Source organism: Macadamia integrifolia, chromosome 10, assembly GCF_013358625.1.
Source record: "Macadamia integrifolia cultivar HAES 741 chromosome 10, SCU_Mint_v3, whole genome shotgun sequence".
NCBI classification, from domain to species: domain Eukaryota; kingdom Viridiplantae; phylum Streptophyta; class Magnoliopsida; order Proteales; family Proteaceae; genus Macadamia; species Macadamia integrifolia.
Window position 1 is genome coordinate 9,431,419 of NC_056566.1, and position 24,244 is coordinate 9,455,662.

General features: G+C 38.2%; 2 protein-coding genes across 2 annotated transcripts; both read right to left on the reverse strand.

Annotated features, from left to right (window-relative positions):
- Positions 1 to 551: 551 nt before the first annotated feature.
- LOC122092078 lies at positions 552 to 4,720 on the reverse strand. The gene is made up of 2 exons (XM_042662390.1): positions 4,329 to 4,720; positions 552 to 3,083 (listed from the first exon to the last, which is right to left on the reverse strand). Exons 1-2 carry the CDS (start codon positions 4,429 to 4,431, stop codon positions 1,483 to 1,485), a joined length of 1,704 nt encoding a protein of 567 aa, XP_042518324.1. The 5' UTR covers positions 4,432 to 4,720; the 3' UTR covers positions 552 to 1,482.
- A 13,561-nt stretch (positions 4,721 to 18,281) lies between these two features.
- On the reverse strand, positions 18,282 to 20,101 carry LOC122092113. The gene has a single exon (XM_042662429.1). The coding sequence runs from the start codon at positions 19,909 to 19,911 to the stop codon at positions 18,769 to 18,771; it is 1,143 nt and encodes a 380-aa protein (XP_042518363.1). The 5' UTR covers positions 19,912 to 20,101; the 3' UTR covers positions 18,282 to 18,768.
- Positions 20,102 to 24,244: the final 4,143 nt, after the last annotated feature.

A 24,244-nucleotide genomic window follows, 5' to 3' on the forward strand; every position in this document is an offset into this window, starting at 1 on the left:
GTATCCAATACAATGGTCAAAGGACCAAGCCATCATTGCCAAATAACATCACTAGTAGGCCACAGAACTGGAAAAGCTATCCATTCTATAGAAGAAATTGGAGAAAGGTTTCCTCTGCTGTGGGTGAGAAGAAAGCTCCCTCCATGACATGAACATCTATTTTTATCCATGAAGAATTGTATAGATGAGATATCCTTTAATTTAGATATATCACATGTCAAATTTAATGGCCTATCCATTGCTTTTGAAGTTACTCATAGTGTTCGCGTTTTATGAAGGAAGACTTATTCACCTCCTCACAAAGCCTTTTTCACTTTTGTCTTATCACTCCTCTTCGCAAGAAACAACCTAACTGCCTATGTAACGATACCGTTTTGTCGCACCTTATTGGTGTGTTCCCTATTCTGCTTGTTCAAAGAACCCTCATCCTGTCTTTTTTATTTGGAAACTTTGCACCCAAAGATTTCGAATTGATAAGAAAGAAGTTTTTTTTTTTGGTCGACATGAAAAAGATCATATCAATTCACGCTTGCTACAGTCTTGAATCGTTCTGTACGAAATGCAGTGATATCATGTTCATAACAATTGAGTACCAAAAGATTCAAAACTCAGCAGATCTTTAGGTTTTGCATCAACTCTCTCCAGCACAAGTAATGACGGAACCCTCCACTCAAAGCCATGAAGCACACTCATTGCATCAACTCTCTCCACAGACAATCTGATCTGATATCATTTGATGGCGTTCCATCCGGAAGTCTAAATCATATTCACGCTTGCTACAGTCTTGAATCATTCTGAAAGAAATGCAGTGATACCATGTTTATAACAATTGAGTACCAAAAGATTCAACAGATCAGCAGATCTTTCAGAGAAAACCTAAATGTCCCTGACTCCTTGAATCTCCATCCCCTCTGAATATAATTGGGATCTCCACCAAATCACCCTTGAGCAAAATGTTTTCTCATCAGCAAACTAATGGTGCTTTCAGAGTTGGATCAAACGACCTCATGACTGATCCCTAGTTGCAAGGGAAATCGAACGCCGGCCATTGCTAAGGTTTTGCCACCTCATTCAGCACAAGACGGAACATTGATGGGAGCAGAGCTTGCTTTGTAAAACTGTCAGCCTGTTGTTTTGATATAGATAATAACCATCCTTAGTATCATCCACGCAGACATTTCTCCCACTCAAGATTTCTGAATCATTGGTTTCCAGTAAAAATTCTTGTAACTAATTTTGAACAATCTAATTCCCTGTTTAAAACAAGAACCTAAAACTTTGGTACACATGAGATATTCTCTTTTGCTTTCCCCAGTCCCACTCCCCCCAGCCCACCTCCAACCCCACACAGAAGTACATCTACTGTTTTAAATATGCTGACAGTAATGACAACTATACATACTTCTCAACAAAAGACTACTCAAAACACCCAGATGGGGTAATTTGTGACGCCCCCTAGATCAGACGGACAATAGAACTAACCTACCCTCTTTCATCTCCCTCCCAATTATTCTTCTCCTTGGGTCCAGTGGGTCCTTCCTCTCTAGAAAGTTCCATCGGAATCTTGTCAAAAATGTTCTCCACTGAAAACCTGATCACCGCCGGAAGAAGACTGCTTATCTTCTCCAGTTCCGAACGAGAACTATACACAATGGTTGGACCCCATTCTCTCATATACTGCAACCAACATGGCTCTGTCACAATTCCATCACCGAGATACTCAGCTGCAACAATCTGATACTTGACACTTGAATCCACATAAAAGTTGCTTCGAGCAGCATCATTCTTCACTCCTATCCCCAGCTTCTCAGAACCTTGAATATAGTTCCCAGGATGTGGGAAGCTTGCATGACCATGCTTTGATGAGTAAACAATTGGCTTGTTCCCTTCAATGAACTCCAAGTTCCATGCATCCACCCATTCACCACCACTGTGCTGTGAGAAGTATATACTCCAGAGTTCACCAGTGAAGTTGCTCACACGGAGTGTGAAATGCTCCCAATCACCAACATGCTGCCCTATCTTGCTAAGTGAAAAATTTAAAACCCCAACCTTGATAGTGGCTGGCCCATTGAAGGGACAAAAGACCCACATTGCAATATCAGTGAATGTTCCTCCCAAGGCTGGTTTCACATGAACATAGAGTTCTGCACTTTCTATGTTGCCACATTTAACAGTACTCCTTTGATCATCATTTGGCAAGTCTATCCAACATTCCCCATCATTATTGCCACCATTTGGAAGGTTTGAGCCACTAGCATCAATTGCTTCACCATCTAATTCCCCTTTTCTGTATAACAAGGCCCCATTTTTGAAAAACCATGGCACAGAGGAAGGCAAATATATCTCATCTGGATGGAAGAAAACTGTAGGCCCATAGTGCCTGATAAGACCATGGACCTGCTTCAGATTTGGCATTGCATGCAGGTTTGGATCGAGGTTTTTCAAGCATGCAATATTCAGCTCATCTCCAGAACTACTGCAGAAGAATGTTCCTACAGATACACCTTTTCCCAATATTCCTCTATGGCTAGGTCTTACTTTCCAAACCCAAAATGGAAACTTTTGGGGAGATTTTGAATTCACGTCAAGAATTAAACAATTGGCCTCACAGTTCTCTGTGAGATCAGCTCGGACACATCTCACTTCTTCAAGTGAAGGCTTGCCAGGCTTTTTAGTGACCAAATGCCCCATAACTTTATAACCCTCGGGTGCTTGTGGCAACCAAAAGTAACCGCATCCATCATGAATGTCGCCGTTCCAATCATCTATACTCCAAACTAGTGTATAGTCAACAGGCTTGGTAAGAGCTGGAGAGTCATTTCTGTGGCAAAAATGACTACCTTCTGCATCAGGAGCAGCCACTTCTCTAGCAGCAAGAACAAACCCTTGTAAAGGCTGGTCATTTGGTTGGCAGTAGCAACCTAGGCTGAAAAATCCATCTGGTATTCCTATTGGTTTATAGAATGCAGCACCTTTTCTGCTATCATTCAATAGACTGCAGCTCCAAACACTCTCAAACTTGGTGATTTGAACCACCTCTATTTCTCCTAGACAAATAATTCCGCCAGCAAAACCTTGACCTGGAAAAATGAAATACTTCAGTATGTGTGAAGTATTTGAGGTAAAAGACAGACCTTCTACCAAAAAAAAAAGATATGCATACAGAGCAACATCGTTTACCATAACACAACCCATTTAACAAAAAGCTCAAAAATCTGATCACAAACATGAGAACCAGCCTCTTTGTTATTGAAAACTTAAACAGAGTTTTAAACCCAAAATTGGCGCATATGTGAAATGGCAGAACCAAGCCCCAAATTGCCAGTTGTGTCTGTGCAGGGGTGGACTGTATCAGGAATTTCTGTCCAACTAGAGCCGAATTTTCAAATGGAAAAATTGGAAAAAAATAAAAACACTATGAATCATTGACAGGTACAGACAAAACATTTTTAGTACTTCTCATCCTAACCCAAGTGGAACATTTGAAGAACTGGAATAATAGATGAATCAATTGACAGTTTACAAAGTGCAAGGCCATTTCTACAAATACAAAATTACAAATATGTGAAGAAAACAAATAGTACAGACGTATTGTCTGTAACAATCTGAACAGCTAATGAAGCAATCAAATGAAACAGAAAATAGAACCAGCTAAGTGTGCTCACAAAAGATGCAAGAACAACATCTAGAACCTGTAATAGATAAGAATACGAAAACGAAACGTTTAAATCATTCCACCATTTTTCTGCACGAGAAAATGTAAAAAGAAAAATATTAAAACCATACAAGACAACATAATAATCATTATTCAACCACAAAAACAAGATGATCCAAGATGAAATCTCTAGAATTGGGGATTTAAAGCTGTCACCATAAGAGAGGAGAAATGGGGTATGGTAACACATACCATAAACCCAACAGATCAATCTTAAGTTTCAAAATAGAGGATCAGGAGAAATGTGATAAAGTAACAGACACCATAAGCCCACACAGATCAATCTTAAGTTTCAATTAGAGGATTGCCTCTTTAATAGGCATGTACACCCACTCTAATCAGGTAATGAAATAGCAAACAACTAGACAATTTTTGAAAGCCTTCATGCATCTCTGGAGCCTATTATCTAACAACCCAGAAATATCGACCAGAGATAAAAACTAAGAAATCCCAATTGCTTGTAAAGGCGATAAAACTGACCCAAAAGAAATACTACCACCAGAAGAACATAAGAAACGAAAAGAAGGTTAAGAATAGAAGAAGAACCAAAGCCCAGGATCTGCAACAGAAAATTCCAGAAAATTTTGTGTTTTTGTATTCAAATTCTTACCTTTTGGCCATTTCGGAAGCGGCGCCGGCAGAGTGAAAGGCTCCGGTTCAGGCGACGACAAAGTAGAGATTCTGCTCCAAAAGAAACACTTGCCCCCAAACATCTCGGAACTCTCGGAAAAAAACAACAGAAGGAAGTTCCAAGTTTTCTTATCCTGGGTCTCCGAAATATTTGTTTCCCAATTCAGATCCTAAACTTATTCCTCCAATTCCATGAGATTGGACGGTGGTCGTTGCAGCATTGAAAGAGTAAAGGGAAGAGTAAAAAGTTCTCTCTTTCTTTCTCTCCCAACTCAGAGTCCATGATTTTTTGAGAGACTACGTTAGGACTCTTGATTGAGAGAGAGAGAGAGAGAGAGAGAGAGAGAGAGAGAGATTGGTAGATAGGGGGGAGTTTCCTACCTTTCTTCGAGTTAAGTGAAGTGAGGAGACAGGTTGGTCTGGTTAGTTTTCTTTTCATGGTTTAGTGCACGGAAGGATTCGGGAACCGATCACCTTGAAAACCGACACGATACTGATACATGTAGGCACTGATCAGTTTATGTCAGGCAAATTTAACCCTGGTTTCTTGAAACTTTGGACTGTTTTACACTAGGGGGTGCAAGTTTGGCCTGGCAGCCCGAACCCACCCTTGGCCTGCTTTGGGCCCACATAGAGTTAGGCTTAAAAATTTTGATTTTCACTCTAAATTTTTATGGCCCCAAGTCAAGGTTAGGGTGGGTAAAGATTGATGTTTGTGGCTTACCTTGTCTGTCCTGAGCCCGATTCTAATTTTTTATCTTGACTTTTACCCCTGATTTGGCCTGTCTATATCCTAATTTATTGATTTATTGAGTGTTTGATGGCTAATTTTTTAAGTTTGATAATCATTATCCACTATGGTTGTAGAAACTATTTAAATTTCTCATCTAATGATGTCTTTTAAATTTAATTTTTATTGTACTTTTCAATTCCAAGGGATTTAGATGCAAGGTCAAATGAGTTTTTAGTTATTCCATATTTTGTAAGGGTCAGGTTATATTCGGCCATTGATGGCAAATCAGGGTCAACGCCAATCAAGGACATCTTGACCGGCCCCATCCAATCAGGGCCAATCAAGGTGGACCTGGGCTAGGCTAAGCCCTGTAGGGTTAAGCCTGTGTTGAAGTTTTTAGGCCCTAAGTTAGGATTCAGGGCGGGCTTGGGTTCAACTAATGGGACTCAAGGTTGCGCTAGGGTTTTGAGAAGTGCTACCCAACCTGGCCTTGTTGCAACCCTATTTTACACCTAGTCTGTACCTTTTCACTAATATGGAAACAACACATTATCAAGATTGGAAGCTATCGATACCTAAAACCATGATCGTATCTGATGGATCATGGGGGGACTCAATTTCGATGCTTAAACAATAAAATTTGCTACCTTTGTGTCTAAGTGCAGAGGCCACAAGAGGAGGTAGCATTCTTTCTCCCTTATTCTTATTATGGACAAAAAAAAATCTTGGTGAACGGATCAATGGATTAGGCATTAACTTTTAGTAATGAACTAACGGTTCAAGGAGCAAATTTGGGATGATAAGGCAAAAGTCTCTCTCTCTCTCTCTATGGTAAGGTGGGCCCACCAAACACACATAGGGGTGAGATTTTTGTAACTAGGTTGTGGATAGCCACGGTGGTGGTGGATTCGGTTTATTTTATTTGTAGATTTCTTTTCTTTTGAGTAATTCTTTTATTTCTCGGTTTTTCGACGCGGTATATGCCTTTGGACTCTTGGGAGGAGTGGCAGATGAGTGTAAGACCACGTTTGCGCCCAAGTTATGTTGGAAATACCATCTTAAAACTTAGATCTAGGAGGTTACCCCTAGTTTAAGATGTCTCAAATAATGAATCATCTATCCCGCTCCATGTCGATGAGATCGGCAAGTGACAAGTTCTAATGTGCTCCGTTATGAAGAACAAATTAATGATGAACAAACTACAAATCTCAACCGTTAACTCCAAAGATGGGATATGCCCAAAGTATCCCGCAAAGAAATTTACGACAGAGATTGGACCTCTTGGGAGACCATCAAAACTGTTGAACAAACCATTAATTTTACTCCAGAAACAAAAGAAATCACACTTTTCGACCCAAATTCTCTACAAGAATTATACACCAAAAACAAATTTAATTATGTCCATATCGGCCTCGTACAAGTGGCCATCAAACCCCTTCATCGTGAAGGACTTAACACATCTCTGCTGTTAGCCCTTCGTGACCAAAGGTTCCTTGACTTCAATGATTCCCTTTTAGGAGCCATTGAAACTAGCCTCTGCTATGGACCAGTACACTTCAATGTTTACCCAAACATGTCTGTAGCTTTTGAGGACCCAAATATTCTCCACTCTCTCAAAATCAACCTCAAAACCTATGGACACAAGTTGATGCAAGGAACCATCCCCATCTCCATTATCCATCGTATCAAATACAAATCCATGAAAACCGTTCGTCCTCGTGCTCTTCAGACTTCTTCTAAAGGCCAAACCCTTTACCTTGAAACCGATTGTATGCACGGTCAAATTGTCTACCCCAGACTTGTTCAGTGGAAAGATATCTCTTTCCCTGAGGAATGGCAAATGCAAACTACTACCATTCCACCTCAAGTTTCAAATACCAATATTCAGTCTATTACCCAAGATTTGGATGGTTTAGTTTCCATTCGGTTCGACAGAAGGCCTCCTCCTCATGTCTACCAAACCTCCAGAAGATCGTGTTCTGATGCTTCACCTTCCTCCCAAAGGGACGAAACAGCTAGAGCACCTGTTAATGATTGGATTCCTCCTCTTAGGACTCCACCTCATTATTCTAATCTCTCTGGACTTTACCAAACCCAAAATATTGTTCATGGTACTTATGATGTTTCATCATTTATATCTGAACCTGCCCATCCTGAGAAACAAACCAATCAAAATCAATCCCAATCTCCGACACCTTCTGATGTAGCTCCACCAGAACATATATCTGGAGTTTACATGATTCAAATTGATCATGAATACCAAATTGACAAACCTTTTCTTAGAAATGATTTTGAATCATTCAAAGATAAACAAAAACGTTAATGGTTCTTAAAATCTTTCAATCTTGAACAACAAGCTCAAATTAGAACAAGTTGGTAAAATTTCATGACAAATCTTAAAACAAATGTTTTCTTATTTACATATTTTGATATTTATGCCCAAGACAATAACATAGATTACCCTTGGCATAATCAAATCTGTACTCAAACCTCTTCTCACAAATCTTGGACCCTTCAGGTTGGTCAAGCTATTACTGCTATCCATCCTCCGATGGAAAGCATCAAATATGCTTACAAAGATACCGAAATTATTGCTTTTCTGCTCAAAGTTACTGATCAAGAAGACCCAAACAGAAGGCAAATTGAACAACTAAATTTTACAAATTTAAGTCTTCAAACCATAGGTAATCAACTTTCACGAGTTGAAAGCCTAGTCCAACCTAAATTGCTTGCCTCGTCATCCATGACTCCGGCTCCGGTTCCCCCTTCCACACCATTATTCAAACCTTATAATATTTCAAGACAACAACAAAAATTACTTAACAAATCTTATATTCTCGACCAAATTAATCATCGACTTTCTTCTTTAGAAGCCCCTCAAACACCAGTCCAAAGCCAACCAACTGCTAAGTCTGCCATTCGTAATGGTGGTGTTCTCACCCTTAATGGATATTCTTCAAATTCATCCTCAGAGACTGAGTCTGATGATTTTCCTCAAATTAATCAAATTGGTCAAAGTTCCACACAAAACCCAATTTTTTCAGACCTCCAAATTGAAGCAAGAGGAAAATCCCCTCAAGCTTCCTACCAAAGCGGTATCATCTATGAGTGGAACATAGATGGTATGTCTGAGCATAATCTCATAAACAAATTACAGGAAATGACTATGGTTAGCAATGCACACCGTATTCAAAACACTGAAGACAGTGTAGTTGCTACTTTACTTATTTTCGGCTTTACTGGCCAACTCAAAGGCTGATGGGATTATGTCCTGACCGACGATCAAAAAACAGAAATTTTAACGGCAATTCAAAATTCTCCCGATGGAACACCCTTGCTTAATCACTTAGGGGAACCCATTGAAGATGCTGTTAATACTCTTATTTTCAGCATAGCAAATTATTTCTTAGGAAACCCTTATCGACTCAAAGATAGAACTGCCGAGTAGTTATCAAACCTTAGATGCAAAAAACTCCATGATTTCAAATGGTACAAAGACACTTTTTTAACCAAAGTCCTTATTAGACCTGATGCAAATCTTCTTTGTTGGAAAGAAAAGTTTCTTACAGGTCTTCCAACCCTTTTTTCTGAGAAAATTAAACAAATACTCATAAAAGAAAATGATGGGATTATCCCATACGTTCAAATGACTTATGGCCAAATAATTAACTTAATTCATGAAGAAGGTTTAGCCCTCTGTACTGATATTAGGTTAAGAAAGCAAATTAATAAAGAGAACAAATTTTACAAAAAAGAATTAGGCAGTTTCTGTGAGCAATTCAGATTTGCTCCTCTTAGACCACCTACCAAACATAGAAACAAATCCTCGCGTAAATATTATAAAAAATTTTACTAATCCAAAAAATATGTTTCTCGCAAACCACTTACAGATTTGCTCCTCTTAGACCACCTACCAAACATAGAAACAAATCCTCGCGTAAATATTATAAAAAATTTTACTAATCCAAAAAATATGTTTCTCGCAAACCACTTACAACCCCAGAATTTTACCAAAAATCATTTTCAAAACCAAAATATAATAAATAAAAGAAGCCTTTCAAGGCACCTAAAAATCAAAAAGATTTTAAACAAAACCCTGTCTCTCAAGGATGCTTTAAATGTGGCAAACCAGGTCACATTGCTAAATTTTGTAGAGTAACCAAACAAATTAATTCTTTACAAATTTTCGAGCAAGATAAAACCCAAATCATTGCTCTTTTCCAAGAAACGTCTTCTTCATCCTCTGATGAAGAAAACTACAAACTTAATCAAATTCAAGCTTCCGAGCATACTTCTTCCAGTTCATCTAATAATGAGAATTTTCAAGCATGTGCTTATGATTCTTGCATTATTGGTTTAAGCTGTGAAGATTGTATTCCCAAATCTGTCTGGATGCTTCGTGCATCACCAAATTCAAACATTTTTGAATATATTGATAACCTGACAGACCCAGAATAAAAGAAAGCCTATCTTGAACATCTCAAACAAAATGTTTCTTCTCAAAATACTCCTCAGCCTTACAACCTTCAACAAATTATGCAAAAATTCAAAAAATTATCAAAACCATATATACCCGACCATTCTAATCGAATCAAAACCCTTGAAACTACCACTACCTCGTTGCAGTATGAAATCAAACATATCAAACAACAATTATCCTTCCTCAATCGACAAAATCAACAAACTTCAACTGCAAACAATGAACCATTAACAAACCCCTTTGCAAACCAAGAACAAATCGAACCTAATCCGATTATCCCTGGTTTTGTGTCTACTATTACCTGTCAAAACTGGTATATTCACATAACCTTGGTTATTAATGTCTTATTCAAATTCTCTGCTATTGCCTTAGTTGATTCAGGAGCCAATGCCAATTGTATCAACGAAGGTGCCATTCCAACCCAGTTCTATGAACGAATGACCCAACGCCTTAACACGGCTAATTGATCTGGGTTAAATATCCAATACAAACTTTCAAATACCCATGTTTGTAACAAAGGCCTCTACCTTCCCCAAACTTACCTTCTGGCAAAAAAGCTCATTCGGTCCAGTACTTCTCCTTAGAGTTGTATAACCTTTTATGTTAATAAGACTGCCGAAATTGAATGAGGAACTCTCAGGTTAGTTGTTAATTACAAACCATTAAATAATACCCTCCAATGGGTCAGATACCCAATCCCAAACTAAAAAGATCTTCTACAAAGAATCTATCAAGCAAAGATTTTTTCAAAATTCGACATAAAATCTGGCTTCTAGCAAATCCAGATTCATGAAAAGGATCGATACAAAACGGCCTTTACAACTCCTTTTGGCCTATACGAATGGAATGTCATGCCATTTGGTCTAAAAAATGCTCCTAGTGAATTTTAAAAGATTATAAATGACAATTTCAATTCTTACGGACAATTCACTATTGTCTATATTGATGATGTCCTTGTCTTTTCAAATTCAGTTGAGCAACACTTCAAACATTTAAGAACATTCTACCAAATTATTAAATCAAATGGTTTAGTCATTTCCAAAAGAAAAATGGAATTCTTCCTTACCAAAGTCAGATTTCTTGGCCATCTGATCGAAAAAGGTACCCTTACCCCTATCGATCATGCCATTACCTTTGGTGAAAAATTCCCTGATCAAATCCTTGATAAAATCCAATTACAAAAGTTTTTAGGAAGTTTAAATTACGTTCATGATTTTCTTCCTCAAATTAGTAAAATTACCGAACATTTATACCTTCGGCTCAAGAAGAAACCAATCCTCTGGTCTTCGGCCCAAACTACGGCCGTCCAAACTATCAAAAAATTAGTCAAGGAAATCCCCTGTTTATTCATCGCTAACCCTGAGGCTTTTAAAATAGTCGAAACCGACGCCTCAGATATTGGGTATGGGGGAATTCTCAAACAAAAGCTTTCAAATGACAACAAAGAACAATTAGTCCAATTCACTTCTGGTATCTGGAATTCTGCTCAAAAGAATTATAATACCATTAAAAAAGAAATTTTGTCAATTGTTCTCTGCATACAAAAATTTCAAAATACATTATTAAATAAACCATTTTTAGTTCGTGTTGATTGTAGCGCAGCTAAATATGTTTACAAAATGATGTTTCAAATCTTGCATCAAAACAAATTTTTGCCTGATGGCAAGCTTTATTATCAATTTTTGAATTTCAAATAGAATATATTAAAGGAGAATCAAATTTTGCCCCAAACTTTCTTACCCGTGAATTCCTACAGGGCCAGATTCCACAAATCAACCTTATCAGGATGGCTCCCCCTAAGGAGTCCACCTCCTCAAACTCCCTCATCAAAACCAAATCCAGTTATAGCGCCTCTACAGCACCATCAAACCAAATAGTCACTAGGAGCCAGTCCCAGTTGGCCTCCTCAAATAAACCTTACTCCCATGCTGTAGTTTTGTCCTCTACAGTAAGACCCCTCCAAACCACAAACATGCCAAGTTCTAGCCTACAAACTACACAAACCAAACCTCTCCAAACTTCCCAAGGTTCCATACACAGAAGCCAATACCATGAGAAACCCTACAAAGAAGACCTCTTTACTATTGAGGAACCTCTTTTCAAAATGTCGGATTCTCCCGTCAAAGTAGCTCAAAATATTTTCTTTCAAGGTTGGCACCATCATTCGGCTTCTGCCGTAAAAAATCAAGAATTCTATTAGTTCATCCTTGTAGACATTGACTCTATCAAGTTCAAACTTAATTATGATAGAAAGGATCAAACTCTGGTTACCCACACTACGGTGATCATTTGCAAAATCCTCACCCTTCAAGATTGGGGCAGTCACCCCCTCACCACAAGAAACTTTCCGATGACCTTTCATCCTCAAACTTATACATACTATGATTATCAGGAAGCCTGGTACAAAGCCTTCTGTTTCCAAAACAGGATCCACCATCATTCTTGGTTTTTCTGTTTTGAATACAGATTCAATAATCAAACACCCCTCTAGTTCCCAAAGTGGTGGGACCAATACGGTCCTATGATTGATATCCTTCCACCATAAATACAAAATTCATTTCAAATATTTTGTCAAAACTCGACCCCACTACCACATCAACCTGACCTTCTCCGGTTCTTTCTCCACTGCCGCTTGGCATGGATACTTTACTGGGAATACCAAATATATGATTTTCAGACATCTGACTGGGCCGCCCTAGTCCTTTGTCGGATCTTTAATGTCAAATGGTGGGACAACTGTGACATCTCCAAATGTGAAAAAACCGCACTCATCCAAAGTCTTATGAGTCTCAAACCAGTTCCGAACCTTCCAAGCTCATCCAAATCAAGCATCAAAAGTGAGAAAGAAGCCCTTCTGACCCGTTTAGCTGAGCTCGATTCTGACTCAGAAAACGATGAAGGCTCCAGCAATGGTGCCTACAGTCTAGGGTCTATCAAAGGATCTATGCCAGCCCAATGCTATGGCCAATATCCATATGAAGATGATCCTGATTATGAGCCCGCTAGCTCCAAGGCATCTTCCTCAAGCAAATTCAAAGAAGTAACCTCCCGAAGATCTCGTCGAGCCACAAAATCAAAGTCCTCTTCGACCAAACCCTGATTTGGTCATTAACGTCTGCTAGGACGGTTCTAAACTAACCGATTGGTGAAATCGAAAACTCACCTAGTCAAATAACCTCGAACAACCTATTATGGAAAGGAGGTACTATTACTGTCCCAGGTTAAAGGACAGTCCGGCCAATACCAGGCTCAGATAAATATGATACAGATACCCTTGATCAAACCAATACGGAGAACAGTATCCCTGACACGTGGAATGCTGTGGTGCGATCATAGAGGATTCCAAAACAAAAGACAAGAGCAACTCCAACTTTCAGCGCCTGCAGTGCTGCAAAACAGTATCCCAAATTCAAGTGCACAATACCAAATGTAATGAAATTATGTACTGTTCAAATTATAATTTTCAACAGTACTAAATGAAACCCAAATGCACCAAAAATTCAAATGTAATTCAAATGTGTTTCCTTACATTATAAAAGGAGCACTACGCCATTACCCAAACCACTTGTAAAAAAATTCTCAAACTTGTAGTCCCAACTTGTAATTGATAACTCCAAACTTAGAGAGAGAGAAGCTCCGAAGCTCCCCTGTTCTCTGCAAATCATCCAAGCTCCACCGGACTCCCGAAGTTCTTCGCTGGTCCTCAAACAAACAAGTTTCGATCATCTCTACAAGTCCGATCGTCCTCAAAGGTTAGCACTAGCAAACTCCAAAGGCCTCTCTAAGATCAACATATCCTTCTTCTTTTCAAACCTTCCAACCCAAACCTACCCAAGAACTCTGTATCAAAATCTCCAAATATTATATGCAAAGTTTACTTTAATTTTCAAATTATTTTCTGCAAATCATCTGCATATAGCTCGCTTCTTCTTCTATCCTCAGATCAAAGCCTACAGTTGTGCCTTTTGATTCTGAGAAATTGATCTGGTCAAGCTGCTTTTTATTTTGTGCAATTTCATATTCTCATATTTTTATTTTAAGTTCATGGTCTTGTTCTTTCATTTATTTATTTGTTTATCTTAATTCTGCACGAATTAGTTCTAAGTAAGATATCACACCTATCTTAGTGTTAGTCTCCTTGCTGGATCAGAGTACGATATTGCACCTATCTCGTCCTTCTTATCATACAGAACCAGGAGATCCCTATTTCCCTGGATTTTAGTATATATTGATCCTGTTATCTGGTGTGTATATATATATATATATATATAAGAGATGGCGTTATATGGACTCATATTATTAGCATTTTATACTTCAATAACTGGCCTTTGAATATACGTCAGTGATCCAAGCAGAAGAGTAAGGAAGGGACAAAAACTCAAAACCTGGCCCATGAACGTGAAATCCTTTAGATGTAGTAAATTATTTTTTGTTCTTCTAGCTCTAAAGAAAAAAAAGGATTGTAACTAAGTCATGTCATCATGTGTGCAACTCATCTCCCAATATGGGAAAATTTACTGTTTAATTTTTTTTCAGAACACACTATATGTTGCCAATCAATGAATTTGCAGCATAACATAATTTCTTGTCCTCTTTTATGGGTGTTTATTTATTTTTATTTTTTTGTCCATACATAGAAAACCCATACAATAGAGGCATTTTTTTCCCCCTTTTGGATGGAAAAAAGGAAAAGCAAATATATGAAAAGATAGTTAAAGAGTTTAATAGATGATCAAGGTTCATTATCATGGATTTCCTACTCATGGCTTCTAGAGCAATATACTTCAGCATAAGGATGATATTATTATTAGCCATTACACATAGATTAGATCTGTCTATAAGGTATCCAAAATAGACCCTTGTTCGGCTAGCCTATGAGACAATATGCCCAAGATTTGATGCCGAATGGACTGTAACTCTACTATAATCCTTAGGTCTAAACCTGAGTACTTCCATATGAAGTCGGCATGATTGCTGAAGCAAAGAGATCATTGGTAGTATTTAAGCAAAAGCTCTGTAATTGATTGTAAATAGCTTAGGTCCTCTTAGGTATCATTTTTCATTTTAATTTTTTACTTATTTAACAACAATCATTAATGAAAATCATTTTTATCAAAACATAAAAATATTTTGGTAACTACTTGACAAAAATGTTTTTTTTTTTTTTTTTTTTTTTTTATTTATGTTTTATCAAAAAAAAAATTATGTAGAATTCCATAAATGATACCAAATGTAGCTTTAGTTGACAAATTTTTAGCTTTATTCTAAAAAAAAAATCTTAAAATCCACTTTCCTAAGTACAGTTTTTTATCATCAAATTATAATGATTACTAACAGTAACATTGACTCAGCTGAATTGTACTTGGTGAAAGAAGAGTACAACCACATTAAATTTCTCTCTTGGATGGGAAGTAGAGAACTCACTAAAACGGGTTGAAATCGTCTACAATTCTGATCTTGTATAATTCTGTAAAATACCACCTTCAGGGGGTGACACATGTATTGATACCAATGCAATGGTCCAAATCTGGTACAACTAATAAAACCTTAAATCAGTGAAGAGTCATTTAAATCAGATCTGGACCATTGCATTGGTATCAATACACGTGTCACCCCCTGAAGGTGGTATTTCATGGAATTATACGAGATCGGAATTGCAGACGAATTTTTTCCCACTAAAACAACAAGCAATCTACAATCAACTGACTCATATCTTGGTTGTGTCTTTAAACTCTACACTTGATGATTAAAGAGATTCATAAAAAAAATTTATTAGCTGATATGCCATGACTTTAAGTATTAGTAAGGAGTCATGTATACAGGTCCACAGAAGCAGAGTATTGATCATTTGAGTGAAAATATTTCCTTATCACTTCTTTTTTAAATATCATAGATTATGAACTCTTAAGTGGTTTCCGTTGGAAATCCTTATTGCTGGTTGTGGTCAATCATCATTGCTACGGTTTTAATCTCACAATTTCCATTTTGTTGTTTATTATTCTTCTTTGATTAGTATTGCAGCCCTTGAATGAGATTTGCATCTTCAGGCTAGTCCACAAAATTCAAATAATTGTCCCCTTGCTATTTACTCAATTTTATTCTAGTTTGGAAAATTTATGATATGTGTTCCCTCCGCTAATCAAAATTTATGATATGTATCCCCTGCAGCAATCAATCACATTTTATTTTCCAAGAAATAATAAAGGAATTAAATTGAGAAAGTATTTAAGAAAAAATGAAAAATAAAGAAGAAAGGGCAAAAATGTCAACTGAAAGATTTTCCACTTTGTGCTTTTATATAATAGTATGATATATATATATATATATATATTTGGGTCAATCAATTGAGGGCCATATGGTTTCTGCCCAACATAAGGAAGAGCAGTCGTGGTGGAGGGTGTGAGGGTGTCAAAACTTTCGTCCTCCCTGAGAGTCATAAAAGTCGCTTCAATACATATATCAATAGATGCACTGAAAGCTTTAAACCCATCAACAAACTTTTCCCAATCCGTAAACTAGAATTGATCACCCACCATTCTTAGATCATCCATGGTATTTCTCAGGTCCTCATGCAACCACAATCTAGAACGTAACCTGTACTCAACTGATCTTGGTGCCAAAATATCTACACCACGCTGATGGGAAAAGGGGATAAATTTCATCCCCCTCCTTAGAAATGTGAGAGAGCTCCTTTTTAATTTTCCTCTACTTCCCCCTGGCATCCCTTCCGTAATACCGCCCATAATGGGCTCAAAACGCCGCCTATGGGTTTCCAGATGTTGTTAATGACCGTAGGGACTTGGAGTTGAGGACTCACGTGAATAGAGCTATGCAAGGAATTTGTGAATGTTTCAATCGTATCAAATGAATAAGAGCTCGTTTGAATAACTAGCGCCAAACACCCTTCTCGTGGTGATCCATCTTTGTGTCATTGCTCTCTAGTGCTCAAACCCGCTTGTCCACCTGAGTTCTCACTTGATCATCCACCTGCGCCACACCCTAAGGGCCTACTCCCTACAATTTCCATCGACACTTTCAACATTATGGCCTAACTTCGAGCACCCCCCCTAACCAAAAAGTGGCTTCCTCTCATGCACAACCTTCTGAATAAACCCTGACAATCCACAACCAATCCAAATCTACATAGATTGGGAATCCTTGAGATCAATCTCCACACAAGCCTTAGCTGCCATTGCTTTAGTATAACCACAGTAGCACCATCCACATTCAACACTCTTTCCATCGCCCTGCCACTGATAGGAAAAAATGTCCTTAATAAAGATTCATAGGAAGGTTTGGGAATGACACCCAGAGAGGTACAATGGGCAATTCATTCCCTGCCCTAAAGCTTCTTATCCACTTAAAAAAAAAACAAAACAAAAGTCCCATAATATAGATCTACTCCTTGAGCCACACCCTAATAAAGTCTTTCCGTTCAATAAATTGAAAGAGGAGATGCCTCTACTCAAGACTAGGGATCACCACATCCCCAACCAGATGAAAATGTGATTGTAAGAAGCTTTTAGTTTCAAATATAGATGGCTGTCCATAAGAACACTTAGCTATCAACGCATTCCAAAATGAAACTTCAGACCTAGCGATCTCTTCTTAAATTGGAGAAGAAAATCACTGGGGATCTAAGGTGAGTGGTGGGATTCTTCAATGGTACTTCCGCTATCTGGAAGGTAGAGGTCTTTGCCACCACCACTGCCAAAGGTGGGTTGAGGATCTGGAGGACCCTCCCTAAACAGGGGAGAGGAAGCATGGGTTTGAGAATGGCCCTTGACTCCACCCTTGCATTGACCATGGTTAGATTCGCCCAAATTAGACCCCTTCTCCGAAATCTAACCTATGCGTACTAAAGGATGAGAACTTGCTCGATTTGCTAAAAAAAATAAAAAGAAGAAAAAAAAAGAGATAAATAAATAAAAAAAAAACTTGCGTGACTACTAGGTGATGATTGTTGAAGCTAGAGAATAACTCTTTAATTTGAGTTGTAGCCAACCATCATTAGAAGAAAAAAACATGAAAAAGGTTATCTGAAGGTGGGTTGAGGATCTGGAAGGCAATCCTCCCTAAATGGGGGAGAGGAAGCGTGGCTTTGAAAATGGCCCTTGACTCCACCCTTGTATTGATCATGGTTAGATTCGCTCAAAGTAGACCCCTTCTTCGAAATCTAACATATGCTCGCTAAAGGATTAGAACTTGCTTGATTTGCAAAAAAATAATAAATAATAAATAAAAAAGAACTTGTGGGACTACTAGGTGATGATTGGTGAAGATAGAGAATAACTCTTTAATTTGAGTCATAGCCAACCATCATTAGAAGAAAAAAAAATGAAAAAAGGTTATCTAAACCTCCTTATGGTTACATACATGAACATTGTTTATTCATGTACTCAAGAAAAGAAAAATAAATTAAAAAATAGGATGCAAAGGAGAACAGCCTTAAGCCTGGAGGAGCATTTTCCCTAAGGCTTACTTTGGTTGTCAAGAAATGTATTTTTTAAATTTAAAGAGAGAGATAGACACATAAGGTTATCATTGTATGAAGAGAATTATTGTTTTATATGTATAATCTCTCTCCTCAAATTTCAAAAGATTTTAAAATTATTTTTTCATTTTTATTCAATTCATAACAACCAAATTAAGATCAAAAAATTTAAATTGCAAATGCAAAAACCCCGCAGAACACGCGACATTATTAGCTTACAATTAAATTAACTCTTAAGATCTTAATATAAATTCCTAAAAAAAAATATCCAATTAATATGAATTGTTCCTCTTTTCTATTTTTCGCACCATATCAATCTCTCCATTTGCATCTCATCCCTAAAAAAATGGTTGTGAAGGGGAAAAATAAATGGTTCTTAAAAATAGTAAAAGAAAAGAAAAGAAAAATGATTGGTGTCAGAGACACGGAAGAGAGAGAAAGATATCTGCGGCGGTACCTCGTACGCTTCACGCCCAGTTCTTCGGTCTGCAAAGTTGACCCACTGCGCACGTTAGCAGTGTAAATACATATGAGCCCTGAAGCATAAGCTTCCTTTACAAAATTAAATACTAAAAAAAAATACTATATTTTGGCGCCAAACGTCCGTTGAGGAACACAGTAGCGTGCGCAGTCGGCGCATTATAGTGTCTTTCTCCCTCAAACCTCTCTGCAACTTCTGCTTCTTTTCTCAATCCATGGCCTCTTCTGTTATCTTACAAGAGACGACTGGGTTTCGTCAGCACCAGCGATTCAGAAGGGCTTTGTGAATACTTTTCCAGATTACCAAGCTTCTTCTTCCTTGATCCAGGTCCACAGAAAAAGGTGCATTCACATCCATATGAGCTACCAAAGCATGAGAACAATCCTCCCCCAATTTCGCCGTCGGTATGCCTCCGAGCATGCCGGCGAGGAGTTGGATAAGTCCCGTACCCACGATCGTAAATTGGTGGAAGCTCCGTTCGCCACCTATCCAGCTTCGTCCTCAGTCCCTCTATACTCCCATCGTCCACGCTCCAACCTTCCAATATGGAACTCCCAATTTCGTTCCCCGGAAAAAAGTCTTCCACTGCAAGTCCGGCAGCCACAACCGACGGCGCCGGTCCCAGTTCCGAGTCCGCATACGTGGACCCAGGTCCAGTGCCGCCGCTAGTAGTGATAAATTTTATCGGAGGTACTCCACCACCGGCAATGCTTCCGACTCCGATATCAGAACCGTTGACGACCGAGCTAGTTCTATGCGAAACGCCGTCGTTGATTAAGGCCTCAGACCGTTCGCTCTTGGTGCGGCGGAGCTGGATCTTGGGAGGTGGGTGATTAGTGTGGTGAGGGGTATGGGCTTCTTCACCCATGAGGTCCCGGTATCCAACGGCGGAGGTGGAGACATGGGTGTAGAGTGGCATGCTACGCATTGAGCTGTCGAGGACGGCGACTCCAATGTTAAGGATCCCCTGAGGGCGGCCTGATGGACGGCGGACCTGGAGAGCCACGAACCGCATTCCGATATGATGGTTGGTCCCACCAGAACGAACTGAAGGTGGGACTAGGTTGCCGACGAGGATTCGAACGGAGCCAACGCGGACGTCTCGGAAGCAGCGGAGTGCATAGATCTCGATCATGACGGCGGAGGTGTCGGAATTAAGGAACTGCTCGTCGACGCGGAAGACAAACTTATCGTTCCATGTTGGGTTGGCGTGGCCGTGGCTGTCTACACGGGTGGAGAGCTTCCGTCCGGGATGAACCCAGGCGACGGCGTAGGTTCGCATGTTACGGGTTCCAGGGGCGAGATCTTGAGCCGATATCACATTGATCTCAAGGAGCTGGAATGGAGCTTGTTGCGTTGCCTTTGTTACAGACATGGTGAATTGATTTGATTTGATCAGATAAATGGATGGATTGATTAATTGAGGAGGTGGTGGTGGTGGTGGCGGTGGAGATGGTGCGTCCTCGTCGCTTGAAGTCCTCGCCGCCTGAGAAAAGGACGACGAGGGTAAGAGATGAGGTTGCGCACCAGCAGGGGGTTGACGCAGAGAAAAGGAAAAAGCTATATAGGGGGTTGGTCTTTGGTAAGGGGATTAAGGTAGTTAAAAGGGATTATTAAACAGTTGGAACAGGTGAGATTTGTTGGTTACGTGATGACAAGTGGAATGCGAGAAGAGGTGGAAGAGGACCTAAGCCTAAGGGTTGACTAATTTAAGTTTTTTTACTTTGACTTCCATTGACAAAGCTTGGATTGGTATCATCATATATATGGTTCTTCCTCTCTGTGTCCTACATTGATAGATCATGTACCCAAGCACGGCTAAAAAAAAAAAAAAAAGGTGATCAGTTGCTTGTATCATCACTTAATCGTACCGGTTAACATTTAATAATTATCTTTTTTATTTTTAAATATACTATTCTTTATTTTTATAATGGCAAAAAATGAAACAGGTGTTTGAGACTGATTTATACGACTAGGTGATTGTACGAGCAACGGATCTTATATCTTATAAACATCATTCATGACAGGTTTTATCATTGAATTGATGGCTCGCATTTGCTATGACCATGAGTGAACCAAGAATCTTTTCACCCACCACTTTTATAGCAATTGGATAAGATTCTTGGGTAGGTTAGTTGGAGTTCAGACTCTGGATCAGCTCCCCACGTGGGGATGGGTGGGGACATATCTCCACCCTCCATGGTTGAAGGTGGCAGATCAGTTCCATGTGGGGAAGGGTTCCAACCTCAGTCGAGGGTATTTAGGAATTTTTGGAGAATATCTTCACAATGGTTGATGGAAAAATTTCTTCTTGATTATTTAGGTAAATTTTTCAATGGGTCTTGTCAAAATTTATTTGGGTTAGTTTGTCTTTTGCCCCTTATCATCTGGATCTAAGCAATCTACGGATCAAATATTGGGATCAAATTGGTCTTGATTGATACAATCAAGTGTTGCAAATTCTTGAACAAATTTAACTGATGCGAAACTGATCCATCCTTCCACGTGATCATGCACTTCCATCAAGCTATGAACATAATAAAGCAAAAATAATGACGACACAAATATTGATTTGTGTCTGTAAAAACTCTTCATAACTTTCTTTAAACTTAATGTTCTATAATTGGGAATTACAGTGACATCTTTGGCTTGATATAAGCATAACCGTTCAATACAAGATACACCATTAGGAATAATAGGTGAGGAAGGGGCATGTTTTTTCCCCTTTTTATGGCTGATACCATATAGTTCCGCTTACTATGCACATGTCCTCTCCATGGATTGTGCATTGGGCAATGCCAAATTTACCAAGCAACAAGGATGGGAGCCATGAGTTGAGGAAATGTCAGGCTTAACACAAAATTAGGCATATCTTAGTTTATAAACCAGACCAGAATACAGTCAAATCCGGTTAAACCAACACCCCATGGAATGTGCATTGGGCAATACCAAAAATTTTTCAACTTTAATTAATCATATCTGTAGGAACTACAATTTGATTAGTCAGTTGAGTTGAACCGGAATCAAATCCATTTTTGGTTTGATTCCATGGTTCAGTTTTAAAAACCATACAAAAACTAAGCATTACGACCAATTGAGAGTGAGTGTCATAATGGTTAATTAATGGGCTTTAGTTAACCCCCATAAAGTGTAAAGTATAGTAGTGATTGGGCATTATCATTGAGAGGCTTAATTACTCTAATTTCAGGGTTAGTCCATGCTCTTCGTCTATATAAAAGTAGTTATGCCCATTAATCTGATGAGGTCTTCAACAAGCAACATAAATCTAGGTATAGTTTCAATCAAATCTTCATTATTTTTGTATTGTTTGTGACATTTGATCCGTCATATTGATCCTATAAACTTCTATACTTCTAAACTTTTTTTCTTCATTCAAGCACACCTTGCACATCTCTCTCTCTCTCTCTCTCTTGAATGTGTGTTCATGCAGGCACATGGGCATACATATGCATCTTATTTTAACCAACATGATGAATAAGTTATAAGCTTCTTTGGATTGTCCATTGCCTTGTTAGTGATTTATCATTCTAAAAAGTCATCATTGTGCATGTTTTAAAGTAAATATATAAATTGAGATGATTTTATCCTTATTAAAAATAAATTTGTTTTCCCTATACTAAAAGGACAGATACAAATTTTTTTTCCATCAATTTTAGTTATAGTAAAAATTTTCCCTTTTCAAAATAATAGTTTATTTTTTTTAGATAGGAATTGTTACTGAATTGCTAATTAGCAATTTTCTTTTCAAATATTTTTGTAGAAAATAATTGTTATTAAGATTGTAATGAGTTTTCTACATCTCAATATACGAAACTGAAAGGTTCTAATACTAGCTAGGTCTTTGGATAAAGGTGGGCTAGGTGACCCTTCCTCCTCGGGCTGCATGAACATATAATACCATTTAAAACTTTATCTCAACTTAATAGAGTTGACTAATGAAGATTCCAAACAAAGACGAACATGAGGATCCATGCTAAATGGTTGACAGATTATGACTAATTATAATAAGTGTTGATCGTCAACTTAACGCATCAATACAAAAAATACAAGCTTACAGTGACAAGCTAATCGAAATCATTTTTCAAGATATTTAATAACTAAAATTGTTACACCATATTTCCACGTGGCATTATTAGATCAATCACTTAGCAAAGCTTAGGTGGATGACCAAGCTCATTGCCTTCTTTTTTTTCTGTTGAAATGATTGATTGCCAAAGATTTGTTTTAATACATGCTTGATTGTTCTGTAGCTCTCTATTTTGGCATATGGTATAAGAGAGAAAGAGAAAGAAAAAGAGAGAGAGAGGCTTTTTTTTTTCTTCTTGCCACCAAAATATTTTCTAGTATAATAAGAGTTGAAGGTGTCTCAACTTTGGCACCAAGTTTTATCAAATGGAGCGGTGATATGGTAACTTTTCTTGTTTGCATATCTAGAAAATATTTAGATTAATCATATGTCAAATTTTAGACATAGATTTGTCTATATTCCCTCCCATGCATTGGTCAATTTCTTTTTTATTTGAAATTTCAGTTTTTCACTAGATTTTCAAACTTTCTTTTTTGTTATTTGACAAATACTATTCTAGATGAAATTTGACATGTGAACAAAAGACTGGAGTTTACTTGTCCACAAAATTTCAATTCTATCTAATCTGCTACATGGGAGATATTTGTGCCATTTTAGATGCTTATTTTTAAAGCCTCTATTTATTTTCATTTAATTCATTTAAATTCGGTGGCAAATTGCAAATACCTCTCTCTAAAATTTTGCTAAGATATTATAGGGGTAACAACAATGGAAAAAATTTCGCTGCTGTCCAGGTTGCAGCCAAGTAGCTGCAACCCCATAGTAGCAGTCAAGGGAATGGAATTCTTAAGGGCAAGTTTGAAAATACCTACCTTGGGTGAATTTTTTCACTCCTACCCCTAAGACTTCATTCCCCCTGGCTGGTATTAGGGTTTTCTGCAACCCAAGGTAGCAACCAAGTTACGTTCAGCAACAATGGTGCCTGAACTAATAACTAATGAAAAGAGGGACTTAAGAAGCCTAAAGCTTTAGAGACACATAGCTCATGACTCATGTAGTGAAGAGTGGAATATGATCAAATTGTCTTATATGTCATTGACAAAACCTTCTTTGCCAAAGAGTCAGCCATGATGTTACCCTCCTTAGAAATGTAGTTGAAACAGCAATACGTAAAATAAGGAAGTAGATGAAAAATGTCCTGAATGATTGTAAAAGCTCCAAAATGTGGGCAACTATCGGGAGATTTACAGAAGAGAATGGCTTCTTGATTATCAGATCCACCTAGATATGATCCAAATCTTTGGATTAAGCATGCAGGAGACTTGATCGGTTAGCTAGGATTTCAAAAGAACTACCATGAAAGTAGGTGATTTTAAAACTACAAGCACATGCATGTCCAAATGGTCTCAAATAGTACATAGTGGATCATAAGATTGAAATAATCTAAAGACACTATTTGAGATCAAATGATTCAAACTAACACCATCCCTCTCCATGACCCAAAACCACTTGATACCCTTGTGTGATGCAATGACATTCCATTGCCACCAAGTAAAAAGGGTTGAGATCGCCAACCAAAACCCAAGCAAGAGAAGCCTTAGGAGGCATTTGAACCTCAGTCCAAAACTTAAAAAGAGAAAAGTGTCCACACACTGTAACC

Coding starts and splice junctions, on each gene's coding strand:
- LOC122092078 (XM_042662390.1), bottom strand. CDS start 4,431: ATGTTTGGGGGCAAGTGTTTCTTTTGGAGCAGAATCTCTACTTTGTCG. Junction 3,084..4,328: donor GCTTCCGAAATGGCCAAAAG/GTAAGAATTTGA, acceptor TCATTTTTCCAG/GTCAAGGTTTTGCTGGCGGA.
- LOC122092113 (XM_042662429.1), bottom strand. CDS start 19,911: ATGTCTGTAACAAAGGCAACGCAACAAGCTCCATTCCAGCTCCTTGAG.